The sequence below is a fragment of the Phyllobates terribilis genome, unplaced genomic scaffold, assembly GCF_046119375.1.
Source record: "Phyllobates terribilis strain yellow unplaced genomic scaffold, ASM4611937v1 Scaffold_3__8_contigs__length_932513732, whole genome shotgun sequence".
NCBI classification, from domain to species: Eukaryota; Metazoa; Chordata; class Amphibia; order Anura; family Dendrobatidae; genus Phyllobates; species Phyllobates terribilis.
Genome location: NW_027362763.1, coordinates 71684597 through 71700509, shown reverse-complemented (window position 1 = coordinate 71700509; position 15913 = coordinate 71684597). Strand labels below are relative to the sequence as shown.

The 15913-nt window shown below is 43.3% G+C and overlaps 1 protein-coding gene across 4 annotated transcripts in view; it reads left to right on the top strand.

The window, feature by feature from the left end:
• The window catches only part of LOC141258849 (cytochrome P450 2K4-like), an 81944-nt gene that overhangs the window by 32843 nt on the left and 33188 nt on the right, over positions 1 to 15913 (top strand). For all 4 annotated transcript variants that reach the window (XR_012318342.1, XM_073674029.1, XM_073674028.1 and 1 more), the window contains 2 exons: positions 4738 to 4887; positions 8204 to 8364. Coding sequence is in view for 3 of the 4 variants with exons in the window: in XM_073674029.1 (XP_073530130.1) it covers positions 4738 to 4887; positions 8204 to 8364 (311 nt within the window). In the remaining variant the exon portion in view is untranslated. The remainder of the gene's footprint in view (positions 1 to 4737; positions 4888 to 8203; positions 8365 to 15913) is intronic.

The window sequence follows — 15913 nt, the reverse complement described above, 5'->3', positions numbered from 1 at the left end:
ATACTATGCGACACCCACTCCCCAATAATGGAACTTATGTTTGTAATAAGCTGTACTGCATGGCTATTGTAAGGGGCATTGCAAGTTGCTCCGTCCTAATTTTTGGCAGCTTTTGCTGGGAAAGCATAAGCAAATACTATGGGACACCCACTCCCCAATAATGGGACTTATGTTTGTAATATGCTGTACAAAATGGCTCTTGTAAGGGGCATTGCAAGTTGCTCCGTCCTAATTTTTGGCAGCTTTTGCTGGGAAAGCATAAGCAAATACTATGGGACACCCACTCCCCAATAAAAGGACTTATGTTTGTAATATGCTGTACTGCATGGCTCTTGTAAGGGGCATTGCAAGTTGCTCCGTCCTCATTTTTGGCAGCTTTTGCTAGGAAAGCATAAGCAAATACTATGGGACACCCACTCCCAATAATGGGACTTATGTTTGTAATATGCTGTACTGCATGGCTCTTGTAAGGGGCATTGCAAGTTGCTCCGTCCTAATTTTTGGCAGCTTTTGCTTGGAAAGCATAAGCAAATACCGTGAGACACCCACTCCCCAATAATGGGACTTAAGTTTGTAATATGCTGTACTGCATGTGACGCGCCTCCTGGGCCGTGTATACACGTGTGTGGGATACCCGGTGCCGGGTCTCTGGGGTCTGTAGTCTCCGTGGCGGTGACCCGATCCCGTTGCTCAGGCTGGTCAAACCAGTGGCAGTCTTTCTTATGTTTTGAGGTTAATTGTCCAACTGCGCCACCCGTGGATTGCGGTCAGGGAGCACCACCGCTGCGAGGCAGACTGCTGAGGCTGGTGTTGTGGGCACAGCATAGAATGGGATAACTCCCCTCGGGAGGAGTATAGCCTCTGGGCAGTGAGTGTGGATGATGGGGGTGATGGTGCACGAGCGCAGCAGGAATGACTCAGAGTCTTTGCAGTGCAGTTCAGGGTCTTTTCCTTATGATTATAAGGTAGACCCTCCAGGGAGTACTGGCTAGCATAAGAGGCCTGGTCAGTCTGTGAGCAAGCAGGAGTTCCCCTGGCCAGGTGGAGTTGTAGGCCTCCCCGTCTGTCTGCACTCTTCCTGGCTACCTTGCTGTAAGCGGGTAGAAGTAGCCCACGTCCCTGAGTGTACCGTGTAGTGCTCACCCGTATGGCTGGTGACTTGGGGCCTTCTGTTAGCCTCCGCTCCACGACGGTGGTGCTGGTCCCTTGCTTGTGACTGAGCCTCCGGGCTTCTATGGCCAGAGGTCCTGAAATCCCCTGCCGGCTGGTTTCTGCTGCTGGATATATAAGCCCTCACATCTTCGGACTCCTGTGTCCGGTTCCTATTGTCTTCTGCCAGGGCGAGCTCTGCTCAGCTTCCAGCCCCTGGTCTTTAGCTCCTAGCTCCTACAGAGCTCCTTGCTGTTACTTTCCCTTGCTCTCACTCTGACTCTGACTGTTCTCTGACTCACTCAACCCCGCCCCAGATCCAGTTTATAAGGGCAGAATTCTCCCCTCCCAGGATTGGGGCAGGAGGATGTTGCATGTTTAAGGGATCCTGACCAGGAAACCTCCCACTTGCTCTCCGACGTAATATCTCTATTACTGTGGTGACCAGACCCCTGGGGTGCCACACATGGCCCTTGTAAGGGGCATTGCAGTTCCTCATAATTTTTGGAAAGCCTTCCATTCACTGCTTAGGCCAACAGTGCACGGGAGACCCAGTTGCTATAAATGGAAAAAAAGGTTTAGTTAACACCCTCTGACCTCCATGTCATTTCCAAGGGGCATTGGAGTGGCTCGAAATTTTTGGTAGGCATTGCACTCACTGTATGCCCTATAACTGTGCAGCTGAACCGCTCCTTTTGTTACAGAAACATATCCTACAAGACATATCTGGTTGACTGGCCTGATATTGATGTGAATGGTCCCTGTTCCTCCTGCTCTTTCTCCTTTGCCACTACCTCATCCATCATTTATCACCTGAAGTTTTATTTTAACGGGAGTCATAGAACTTGGATAGTAGCAGGAAAACATCCAGCAATCCTCGGAGGAGGTAGGATATGCGCCAAAACGCTGACCACCTCAGGCCTAGCCGCTACTACATACATGCGCTTGCATTACAACAAAGCAAAGCAGATGCTAACTTCTATCATCCTCATCATGCTCCTCACCTTGGCACTCTCAACTCCCCTGATGGAGAAGCCAGGGCCCACCGGAGGAGTCTGATAGTCCGTTGGGCTCTGCCAATGCTGCCCTAAAGCAGGCCAGGCTAAGAAAAGTGTGGGAAAGGTTACCGGGACAAATAGGGGTGGCTGGGGACTGAGTATGGACACCCGGCCACCCCCTGGAGGCTAGGGAGCAAGCGGGGACACCCGACCACCAGGCGGCTGGGGACTGAGTATGGATACCAGGCCGCCGACACAGCCATGGCGTGGTGGCCAGATTCCGCCTCCACATACCTAAAAGGCCCAATTTAAAGTGCAAGCAAGCAAGCAGTATGGTATTGCAGCCTGGGGGTGGGTGGGTGGCAGGCTGCATACTTGCGCTTGCATTGCAAGGAATGGGAGAGGTACAATTGAACACTGCCCTGGGACAAGGACTTGAATGGGGATAGTTGCAAGTCTGCAATGACAGGTGCAAGGTGGGAGGCATCTTCGCATGTACCATGAACAGGGGTTTGGCATGCACACACTACAGCGGAACAGGCTCTCCTTCCCACTGAATGCACTGGGGAGGGCACAGGTAATGTTTTGGTATACGCGCTTAATCTTTTGTATAAGGCACACCAGGACAAATATGGGCGGCTGGGGACTGAGTATGGATTCCAGGCCGCCAACACAGCCATGACGTGGTGGCCAGATTCCGCCTCCACATGCCTAAAAGGCCCAATTTCAAGTTCAAGCAAGCAAGCAGTATGGTATTGCAGCCTGGGGGTGGGTGGGTGGTAGGCTGCATACTTGAGCTTGTATTGCAAGGAATGGGGAGGTACAATTGAACACTTCCCTGGGATTAGAACTTGCATGGGGATAGTTGCAAGCCTGCATCTTCTGATGCGGTAAGGATCACTTATGATGGGCACACTTTTAGACAGTGACCTGGGAGTCAGAGATGCTTCCAGGGGTCTTCCCCATGCTGTTCCCTTGCCTTTTCAGCACTTTATGCATGTGTCACACAGCACATGGCCAGATAAGGTTGTAAAATGTTAAAATGACATTTCACGGTGAATGCATTTGTCATAGTTGAAAGCAATACAAAAGTGCAAAAACGCATAAAAAATGCTACTTGTGAACATAGCCGAAGGTGTGGAGGAGTATTTTTGTTTTTGGTCATTTATTTTAACTTATACACAAGTCTTTACCCTGGAAAGGATGTTCCTTAACATATTTCACAGGAAAAAAGTTTAACTTTCGTTTTTGAATGTTTTATTGTGAGCCTGTAAAAGTGGCTTAATACCTCTGACCACGTTGTTGACAGCAGTGACCTGGGGGTCAGAAATGCTTCCTGGGGCGATCTCCATGCCGTCCCCATGTCATTTGAGCACTGTCACTATCGTTTTGGGTACTTGTTAGGCTTTTAAAAGACTGCCGGGGGTGCCACCGCAAAAATGCTCGAGTCTCCCATAGACTAACATTGGGCTCGTTGCTCGGGTCGAGCACCCGAGTATCACGGCGAGCTCGGCCCGAGCTTCGAGCACCCGAGCATTTTAGTGCTCGCTCAACACTAGTGAGATTGCAAAAATTTTAAAAATTTTAGCACTGTCTCGAGATGCGACACAATTTGCTACTGTTCAAATCTTTTTACTCCAGAATTCTGTCATAATAGCTTTGATGAATTGGACCCAATATATTTTAATGCAAAGGATTATCACTTACTGTAGGTATCTACACTGGAGGGCCGATACATTAACACTGGCGTTGTTCACATCAGATTTAATGAACTGGCTCGCAGGAGTAAAATGCGCCTAATTCATTAAGAGGTGACACACCACTTATTGAGTTGGGTGCATCTGTTAACTGTCACATGCCTTCATAATTCTGGAGTAAGTAGCATTTTGTAAATTTAACGGATGGCTGTAGACATGCCCCGTCCTGCCCATGCTATGTAAAAATTGCTGTAAATGCTGCATCTCACATTATTTTGGGCAATTTTCAATTTAAGCTAAACTATGGCAACTTATTAAGCTATTTTACGCTAGAATTTTATGGTAAACATCTTAATGAATCAACCTCTAAATTAATAAATACAAACACATATACACTTCAATATTACCAATATATTTGTTAAAGCACCACTCCAGCTACTGCTAGAGTGGTACTTTAAATGTAAGTCACCTGCCCTCTGTCTCATACTCACCATCCAGCGTTTTCATCTATTTTCGCCACCGCTCCCATCGGTCTTGGGCGAAAAGTGACCTGCCCGCAGCTACAGTGCTTCATGGAGCAGCGCGGAGGTCACTTTAAAATGACAGCCTCGGTTCTGGCTCTCATGCACTTGCATTGCGCACTTGTGGGGTACCTTTTCACTTCCGGCTAGTCAGAAGCTGCGCTCACAAAAAGGCACAGAGGGACCGGAGTGGCACTGAAAGAACTGTGAAGACGCTGAAGATTGAGTATATGATCAGGGGTACATCGCTTAGATTTAAAGTGCCACTCCAGAGCTGAAAAAATAAAAAGCTGGAATGGTGTTTTAAATATATATCTTTGAATGAAAAATGGTTGTCAAATGTTGGCTGTAATTTTTTTTTTACTTTTAAAGGCATTCCATTCTCTCATGGTGAGAACTGGAAAGCAATGAGAAGATTTACATTGTCTAAATTACGGGATTTTGGAACGGGCAAGAGGACAATAGAGGATCCGATTATTGAGGAATGTGGATTTCTAATTAGGCAATTGGAATCATTGGAAGGTATAACTAATAGGTATTTGGCTCAATCTATACTTTAAATGGGCTTTCTCACCAGATTTCACGAATGAATGCTACACTTTACTTAGCTGAGGTCTCCATAATCTTTTGAACAAACTGACCATTTCCTCTTCAGATTTTCATTAAAGTGTAACTGTAATTTATATTTAATTGATATGGAATAACTGAATAATGCACATGAAAATAAACAACTTGGTAATGTATCTAATCAGAAAAATATTTAACTTTCTCAGCCGGAACTGATTTTAAATTCTCAAAACTCTCAATCATGGGTAAAATCTTTATGCCGTGAAGACAGATTTCTACATTACGGAGATAGGAGATGACAGTTGCTGCTGATGAGATTCTATGAAGACGGGAGGGGAAGTAGGAGGGAGAAACAAAAAGCAGAACTCTTCCTGCCTTCTTCTCCCCTTTCCCTCTACATAAGTCATAATATGAAGGTATAGCTTTAATATGCCTTCATTCTACTGACAAATGGGGGTTCTAACGTTTGGACCTACCTCCAGTCATATGTCAAATTTAGTTGTATGGTCTCCAAGAAATTGATTAAATAAAATGAAAATATATATAATATTTTAAATAATCTTTGGAATATTTTAGATATTTGTGCTGAAAGAGGACATATTTATTAGAAAAAAAAATAAGAAGAGACAGTAGATGAAATTATAACACTTATAATTCAAGTACATATTATCAAATCAGAAGATTTCCCCTTTTTACTTTCATTCCACCAGAGTGAGGGTAAAATATTGTGAGATTTTCATGTGTGCGGGTGGGAATGTGTTGGGGTGAGGGATGAATTGGTTTGATAGGACATTTAAATGGTTAATGGTGAAATGCAACATTATTCTCAGATCTGGCAGATTTGACATTTAATTGAGTAAAAAATTCACCAAAAGGGAGTCACAGACATGGTGAGATAATTATTCAATGCATCACAATTGGCAGTAAATATGTAAAATACAAATCAGGAAAAGATATTCCTCGTCAGCTTGAAAAAGCTAATCTGCAAGAACAGGACTTAACACCGTGTAAAAGGTTATTGTACTACAGGAGGACATACAGTACAGACCAAAAGTTTGGACACACCAGACTTCTGCACAACACAACTGATGGTCCCAACCCCATTAATAAGGCAAGAAATCCCACTTATTAAACCTGACAGGGCACACCTGTGAAGTGAAAACCATTTCCGGTGACTACCTCTTGAAGCTCATCAAGAGAATGCCAAGAGTGTGCAAAGCAGTCATCAAAGCAAAAGGTGGCTACTTTGAAGAACCTAGAATATAAGACATATTTTCAGTTGTTTCACACTTTTTTGTTAAGTATATAATTCCACATGTGTTAATTCATAGTTTTGATGCCTTCAGTGTGAATGTACAATTTTTATAGTCATGAAAATACAGAAAAATCTTTAAATGAGAAGGTGTGTCCAAACTTTTGGTCTGTACTGTAGCTACTTATAAATGGTAAATCTACTAGAGGAGGACATAGCCACTGTACTTATGAAAGGCTACTCTGAGTCTCTCCGTACATACTCTACTATACACAGGCAAACTGACACATCCACTTCACGCTGAGTAGATGACTATGACAGATTTAATTGTTTCTGCTACTTCTAGCCTCCTCTTTTTATTGCTTCATACACACAGAAAATCATTTTGCATTGCTCCCTATATAAAAAAATCAAGCATGAAATAAGACAACAGCACAGATCTTCCCTATGTTTACATGCTGCACTCTGTCTGCCCCTCATAGTGCTATCTCTTGGAATAAAGCAGGAAGTTTAACACAATAGTCAAAATAGTGAAACAGTCACCTTTTCCTAAAAGGCAAGAACTTTCATCATTAAACCTTTCGCAACCTTGGGTTTTGTCGTTTTTGCATTTTCGTTTTTTGCTCTCCTTGTTCCCAGAGCCATAGTGTTTTTATTTTTTTGTCAATATGGCCGTGTTAGGGCTTATTTTTTGCGAGACGAGTTGTACTTTTCAACGCCATTACTTGTTTTACCATATCGTGTACGGAAAAACAGGAAAAAAATTCCAAATGCGGTGAAATTGCAAAAAAAGTGCAATACCACAGTTGTTTTTTTTTTTTTACCACATTCACTGAATTTTAAAACTGACCTGCCATTCTTATTCTCCAGGTCATTACGAGTCTGTAGACACCAAACATGTATAGGTTATTTTTTATTTAAGAAGTGAAAAAAAATTCCAAAATTTGGTAAAAAAATAAATAAAAATAGCGCCATATTCTAAGACCTGTAGAGTCTCCACTTTTCGGGATCTGGGGCTGGGTGCAGGCTTATTTTTTGCACACCTGGCTGACATTTTTATTGATTACATTTTGGGGTAGATCTGATGTTTTGATCGCCCGTTATTGCATTTTATTGCAATTTTACGGCGACCAAAAAACGTAATTCTGGCGTTTAGAATTTTTTTTTTCGTTACGTCGTTTACTGTTCAAATTAATTCTTTTTCTATTTTGATAGATCTGGCAATTCTGAACGCGGCGATACCAAATATGTATATGTAGGTTTTTTTTTAAATATTTTATTTTGAATGGGGCGAAAGGGGGGTGATTTAAACTTTTATATATTTTTAATTTTTTTTATATTTTTAAGAACTTTTTTTTTCACTTTTTGCATGCTTCTATAGTCTCCATAGGAGACTAGAAGCAGCAACTATCCGATCGCCTCTGCTACATACAGGGGATCAGCAGATCCCCTGTATATAGCAGAATTGGTCCTGTGTTATGAGCACCGACCACTAGGTGGTGCTCATAGCGACCAGCTCATGACAACAGCAGGTGTCTGCTTCAGACCCTGGGTTGTCGTGCCCACCCATCGGTGACCCGTTATCACGTGACGGGGTCGCCGATGGGCGGGGCTTAAGATGCGCTTCCCGGAAGAGTGCGTTAAATGCCGCTGTCGGAGATTGACAGCGGCATTTAACATGTTAACAGCCGCGGGTGGATCGCGATTTCACCCGTGGCTGTTGCGGGCACATGTCAGCTGTAATAATCAGCTGACATGTGCTCGGTTCAGTGCAGCTTCACCGCCGGAGCCCCCGCTGAACCGGGGGAGGTAGCCTGTGACGTTCAAAGACGTCACAGGTTGTAAATCAGACCTGTTGCAAATTTTTTTTCCAATTATTTAAATTTGAGAAATGTTCTCTTTTTACTTCATAATCTCTTTGACGTTGTGAATATTTCGAGAAGATAATAGGTTTTCTTTCTTGAAATTAATGTATGTTTCAAATGATATATTTTTATAAATCTTTATTTTTCTTCATAGGTAAACCTACTGATCTGACTATAAAAACACATTTTGCCATTGGCAATATAATCATATCCATTATGCTTGGTCATCGACTTGACTATGAAGATCCTGCTTTGCTAAAAATAATGACAATTATAGATGAAAATATGAGACTTCTTGGGAGCTCGCCAATTGCGGTAATATTATACAGATCTATCACCTCTTTAGTATTAATATTCAATTTTAGAGACAAGCTTATCAGTTCGAATAGAATCAAATTCATGTACAAGTTCAAAAAATTCTCAATTCAATTCATTTCAATTCAATTTGCACAAATTACCCAATATTCCCATCTGCTTTTACACAAAGCAGAACATTGCATCAGTCAGGGAAGGCTCACGTAACCTCAAGTGCAGCCTTATGGATTTCCCCATCATGCCTTGCAGCTATCACATCACTTAATATATTTCCTGTATATAATATATAAATATATATATATAAACATATATATTTATATATATATATATATATATATATATATATATATAAATATATATCTTATAGAGTTTCAAACATTCATGTTGGGTAGCATTTACACAAGCAATGCAGTTTGGTGCAAAGATGTGCAGTTTTATTGCTTTCATAAAACTCCAAGGGATTTATAACCCAAGCAGCCTCTTCTGGAACAAAGGTATGACAGCAAATAAACAGTTCATCCACCAGGCACATACAGTATATGTCAATGCGGGCTCACCCGAATACATTACAGTCCTTTCTGCCTAACAGGTAAAGTTCTACTTGTCTCGGTTTCCACTTCAGTCTGAACTAAAGCAGCTCTCAGTGGCAAACAGAAGTGTTCATCTCAATGCACAGTTCATACTGAAAAGGCTGTAGTTTCACACGTTACTCTGCAACTCCAACACACAGACTGCTTAGTTTTTCAAGCTGACCCATGCAGTCTTTCTCTCAGCTACAGCTCACATTTTGGCTGGTGATTCACCAGCTTCAACGCACTTCACAATTCTCAACGTCCAGCAGCCTAAGAGCTCTCAGGTGAAAAAGTGCCCTGGTTCTCAGTCAAAGCCAACAATGCACATCTAATTAAGACCTGCAGTGCTAGGATTTAACCATAGCATACCTTGTTCTGCTGCAATACATAAAAATAAGTATATATACAGTACAGACCAAAAGTTTGGATACACCTTCTCATTTATAGATTATTCTGTATTTTCATGACTATGAAAATTGTACATTCACACTGAAGGCATCAAAACTAAGAATTAACACATGTGGAATTATATACTTAAACAAAAAAGTGTGAAACAGCTGAAAATATGTCTTATATTCTAGGTTCTTCAAAGTAGCCACCTTTTGCTTCGATGACTGCTTTGCACACTCTTGTCATTCTCTTGATGAGCTTCAAGAGTAGAGATGAGCGTTGTTCGACTCGAACTGCTCTCCAATCTCAAATTCGAGCTGTTTTGGGCGGTGTTCGAGCCGTACGGCGAACACGAACGAATTGAGAAAAATTCGGCTGTTCGAGGTTACGTTCGATAACTGTTCGTGCACCAAAATCATAACTGGATTTTTTCTCAGTAATGATGAAAATTAATGTTAATACGCAGTTTGAGTGTACAGCAGGGTGGGGGGAGGGGCAGGGGATGGATCTCTGCAGGAATAATGAAGATCTCTGTTTTTTTTTCTCTTTCCCGCATTTACAGTGGGGAGGTGCAATCTGTCAGCCTATCAGCAGCGCACACACGGAGCGAAGTGCTTTTTTTCACACAAGCAAGGGCATGTGTCATTGGCAGTGTATGTCACATGTCCTTACCCTATAAGACCAAGCCATTTTCCCCGTCGCCACCATTTTCTCACTGCTGCAGCTGCGTGTTAGACGGCACCGCTGTTGCTGTGTGCGCTATACCTTGCTAATTTCAAGCCAATTTTCGCACAAATCTACAGATAGCTTGGGAGTAGGGAATAGTTGTGATTGCAGTCCTTTTAAGGACTAGGTTACAGCATTTCCTACGACTTTTATCAGGCAGGTCTGTGCTCTTAAATAGATAGATTGTGGGAGTAAAGACTAATTGTAATTGCAGTCCTTTTCAGGACTAGGTTACATCAGTTCCTATCAGTTTTTGCCAGGCAGGTCTGTGCCAGTGCTGTGCAAGTTTTTTTCACAGCATTTGGCTGAATCTAGCAAAGCTAATCCTTTTTGGCCTATTGCAGAGTGTGTTAGTCAGTGGAGTAGCCTATCTGTGTTGCAAGATATACCACCTGTGTATAGAATACCAATTTTTTTACTGCACCTAGTGAAGTAAAATCTTTTGGGCATAGCATCATTCTATTAGTCCATCTATACTGACCTCCATCAGGTTGCAAACTGAATATAATTTTTTTCTGCATCTAGCTCTGAAAAAATATTTGGTCTTCTAGCAGTGTGTGGGACTTGTTCTATTAGTCCATCTATACTGACCTCCATCACGCTGCAAATTCAAAATAATTTTTTGTCTGCATCTAGCTCTGAAAAAATATTTGGCCTTCTAGCAGTGTGTGGGAATTTCTCTATTAGTCCATCTATACTGACCTCCATCAGGCTGCAAATTAAAAATAATTTTTATCTGCATCTACCTCTGAAAAAATATTTGGACTTCTAGCTGTGTGTGGGACTTGTTCTATTAGTCCATCTATACTGACCTCCATCAGGTTGCAAACTGAATATAATTTTTTTCTGCATCTAGCTCTGAAAAAATATTTAGCCTTCTAGCAGTGTGTGGGACTTTCTCAATTAGTCCATCTATACTGACCTCCATCAGGTTGCAAATTAAAAATAATTTATATCTGCATCTAGCTCTGAAAAAATATTTGGCCTTCTAGCAGTTTGTGGGACTTTCTCTATTAGTCCATCTATACTGACCTCCATCAGGTTGCTAACTGAATATAATTTTTTTCTGCATCTACCTCTGAAAAAATATTTGGGCTTCTAGCTGTGTGTGGGACTTGTTCTATTAGTCCATCTATACTGACCTCCATCAGGTTGCAAACTGAATATAATTTTTTTCTGCATCTAGCTCTGAAAAAATATTTGGCCTTCTAGCAGTGTGTGAGACTTTCTCTATTAGTCCATCTATACTGACCTCCATCAGGTTGCAAATTAAAAATAATTTATATCTGCATCTAGCTCTGAAAAAATATTTGGCCTTCTAGCAGTGTGTGGGACTTTCTATATTAGTCCATCTATACTGACCTCCATCAGGTTGCAAATTGAAAATAATATTTGTCTGCATCTAGCTCTGAAAAAATATTTGGCCTTCTAGCAGTGTGTGGGACTTTCTCTATTAGTCCATCTATACTGACCTCCATCAGGTTGCAAACTGAATATATTTTTTTCTGCATCTACCTCTGAAAAAATATTGGGCTTCTAGCTGTGTGTGGGACTTGTTCTATTAATCCATCTATACAGACCTCCATCAGGTTGCAAACTGAATATAATTTTTTTCTGCATCTACCTCTGAAAAAATATTTGGGCTTCTAGCTGTGTGTGGGACTTGTTCTATTAGTCCATCTATACTGACCTCCATCAGGTTGCAAACTGAATATAATTTTTTTCTGCATCTAGCTCTGAAAAAATATTTGGCCTTCTAGCAGTGTGTGGGACTTTCTCTATTAGTCCATCTATACTGACCTCCATCAGGTTGCAAATTAAAAATAATTTTTATCTGCATATAGCTCTGAAAATATATTTGGCCTTCTAGCAGTGTGTGGGACTTTCTCTATTAGTCCATCTATACTGACCTCCATCAGGCTGCAAATTAAAAATAACTTTTATCTGCATCTACCTCTGAAAAAATATTTGGCCTTCTAGCTGTGTGTGGGACTTGTTCTATTAGTCCATCTATACTGACCTCCATCAGGTTGCAAACTGAATATAATTTTTTTCTGCATCTAGCTCTGAAAAATTATTTGGCCTTCTAGCAGTGTGTGGGACTTTCTCTATTAGTCCATCTATACTGACCTCCATCAGGCTACAAATTAAAAATAATTTATATCTGCATCTATCTCTGAAAAAATATTTGGCCTTCTAGCAGTGTGTGGGACTTTCTCTATTAGTCCATCTATACTGACCTCCATCAGGTTGCAAATTAAAAATAATTTTTTGTCTGCATCTAGCTCTGAAAAAATATTTGGCCTTCTAGCAGTTTGTGGGACTTTCTCTATTAGTCCATCTATACTGACCTCCATCAGGTTGCAAACTGAATATATTTTTTTTCTGCATCTACCTCTGAAAAAATATTTGGGCTTCTAGCTGTGTGTAGGACTTGTTCTATTAGTCCATCTATACTGACCTCCATCAGGTTGCAAAGTGAATAAAAAATTTTTCTGCATCTACCTCTGAAAAAATATTTGGGCTTCTAGCTGTGTGTGGGACTTGTTCTATTAGTCCATCTATACTGACCTCCATCAGGTTGCAAATTGAATATAATTTTTTCTGCATCTAACCCAGCCAATAGTTTTGGCCTAATACCACAGTTTGGCCACTCAGCTCTGCTGGGTTCCCATCCATTGTTTTTTTGTGCAAACAACTCCAGAGTTGTGAATTAGTTAACCACCAAAATGAGTGGAAAAAGGCCTGCTGCTGGTGGAAAGAGGAATAGGCGTGTTGGGAAGGGGAAAAAAGGTTGTGTCCGTGGGGTAGGTGTTAAAGCAACAGTAACATCTGCAGAAGAAAGACCATCTTCCAGCCAAACTAAAATGTCTACTTCTTTTAGCGGACAATGTGATAAGATCCCTTTCTTACAGCCACGCCAATCGCTACAAATTCCAGATGAGGCACAAAAACAGCAGGTGCTTCAACGGATATCAAGTGCTCCTTTAAGTGGGCTCTCCTCCACATCAACTTCAACATCACAAATACTCCACTCCTCAAAGGTGTCACCCCAATCGCACTTGCTTCCTCACAGCTCCCAAATCTCCAGCTGCCCGTCTGAGTATGAGGTAGAACAGATGGTTGAGTCTGCAGAGCTGTTTACTCATACTATAGCCTGGGAATCAGAGGTCGACTCCAGCGCTTCTGTGAATCCAGACGAGGAAATGATCTGCACTGATGCCCAGAATCTTTATGAGTCGGATCCAGGACCAGACACAGAAGGTTCTGACCATAATGTAGACCGTCATTCCCAAACTGTAACTCCTGTTGGTGGAGACAATGAGGAAGACGATGATGAGACTCAAATACCTGATTGGAGCGACAACTTTAGTTTTTTGTCAGGGCAGGAACAGGTTGACTCTGAGGACGACGGGTGTGATAACGCACAGGGTGATGATGATGAGGTTGGAGATCCCACTTACTGTCAACACACAGTCAGCCAAGAGATGAGGTCAGCAGAGGAGGTGGAGGAAGATGCTAGTGACGACGAGGTCAGGTTGCGCCTTCCTGGACAGAGACGTAGTACTGGAAGCACGTCAACAACTGCATCCTCAAACACAACTCTGCCTCTCACCACAAGTCGTGGTGGCTCTTCAGGTCGCATGGGTGCTAAGCCTTGCATAGCCTGGGCATTTTTTCAGATCGATAAAGATGACCCAACTCGTGTTATCTGTAACATTTGTCAGCAAAAGCTAAGTAGAGGCCAAAAAATACATAGTTTGAGTACTTCATGCATGAACCGGCACATGGACATGAAGCATAAGTTGCAGTGGGAAGCTCAGTGTGCTACAATGCGGCCTAGCCAGCCGGGCCAACCACCGTCTGCCATATCTTGTGCATCCGCGGCCTCTTCATCCTCTGTGACTGGGGGACAGCAGTCACGCCTGTTTTGGGGCGCAGACCTGCCACCTCTTTACCCGCAACAGCCAGCGTGATTGGCAGGTCATCATTTTCTTTGGAGGTGGTAACACCAGCTGGTGTTGAGCGCTGTCCGACATCGATAGCACCACCTTTGGATCAAGGCAACCTAACATGTCCGCCTGCATCTTCCTCACAGACCGGCAGTTTGCCGGGGACACCCTTATCAACCCCGTCTAAGCACAATAGCCAGCCCTCGGTCCCTCAGATGTGGACAAGTAAAAGACCATTTCCTCCTAGCCATGAGAAAGCTAAGAGGTTGAATTTCACCATCTGCAAGCTCTTGGCTACAGAAATGCTGCCTTTCCGCCTGGTGGACACAGAGGATTTTCGAGACCTTATGTCCGTCGCAGTGCCCCAGTACCAGATGCCCAGTCGGCACTACTTCTCAAAGAAAGGTGTGCCTGCGCTCCACCAGCATGTCGCACACAACATCACCGCTTCTTTGAGAAACTCTGTGTGTGACAGGGTGCATTTCACCACAGACACTTGGACGAGTAGGAATGGACAGGGGCGTTACATGTCGCTGACTGGGCACTGGGTAACTATGGTGACAGCAGGACAAGGGGCTGCTGTCCAAGTCTTGCCGTCCCCACGAGTTGTGCGTCAATCCTCTTTATGTCAAAGTTCCTCCACTGCTTCTGCCTCCTCAACATCCTCTCGGTCTTCCACCTGCACCCAAAGCCTGTCTAGTCATGCCACAAGCTTTCTAACTGCGCAGAAGGGATCCTGCACACCTCCTTACTATGCTGGCAGTAGGGCTCAACATCATCAGGCGGTTTTAACTTTGAAATGTCTGGGAAATGTGAGTCACACAGCTGAGGAGTTGTGGTCAGCTCTGGAGAACCAATTTCATGAATGGTTGTCTCCACTGGACCTGAAACCAGGGAAGGCCGTGTGCGACAATGCTGCAAACCTGGGTGCGGCCCTTCGCCGGGGCAATGTCACACACGTGCCTTGTATGGCTCACGTGTTGAACCTGGTTGTCCAGCAATTTTTAGCCCACTATCCCAGACTAGATGGCCTTCTGCAGAGGGCACGGTCGCTGTGTGCTCACTTCCGCCGTTCGCATCCCGCAGCTCAGCGACTTACATCTCTACAGAAGTCATTGGGCCTGCCACTTCACCGGCTAAAATGCGATGTGCCTACCCGGTGGAATTCAACTCTGCACATGTTGCAGCGACTGTGGCAGCACCGACAAGCCCTGGTGCAATACGTTCTGATGTATAGCCTGGGCCAACGAGATCCAGAGGTGGGGCAAATCACGCTGGAGGAGTGGTCTCAGATCAGGGACCTATGCACCCTTCTGCACAGTTTTGAAATGGCGACGAAGATGTTTAGTGCTGACGATGTCATTATCAGCATGACTATTCCGGTGATTTACATGCTGGAGCACATGTTAAACAGAATTTGGAGTCAGGTGGTGGCACAAGAGGAGGTGGAGGAAGTAGAGGAGGAGGAGTTGTATGCGGAAGGGCTAACATCTGCAAGGTCCAGACGGTCGGCAGCACCAAGGCGGCAGGCATGTGAGGGTGGGGGAGATGGTTTTACCAGGGCGCATGGTAGCAGCCAAACTAGTGAGGAAGGTGCAGGAGCCCAGGAAGAAGTGGAGGACGAGCTGATGGAAGACTCATCAGATGAGGGAGACCTTGATCACATTTCTGTTGTGCGAGGTTGGGGGGAGAGGACAGAGGAAGGAAGCATGATTGTTACCTCGCCACCAACACAACAGGGACTTGGTGCTCCTGGATGCGCAACACACATGAGTGCCTTCTTGCTGCACTACCTGCAACATGACCCTTGAATTGTGAGAATTAGAAATAATCCTGACTACTGGGTTGCCACACTGTTAGATCCCCGGTACAAAAGTAAATTTGCAGAAATTATTCCTGCCATAGAAA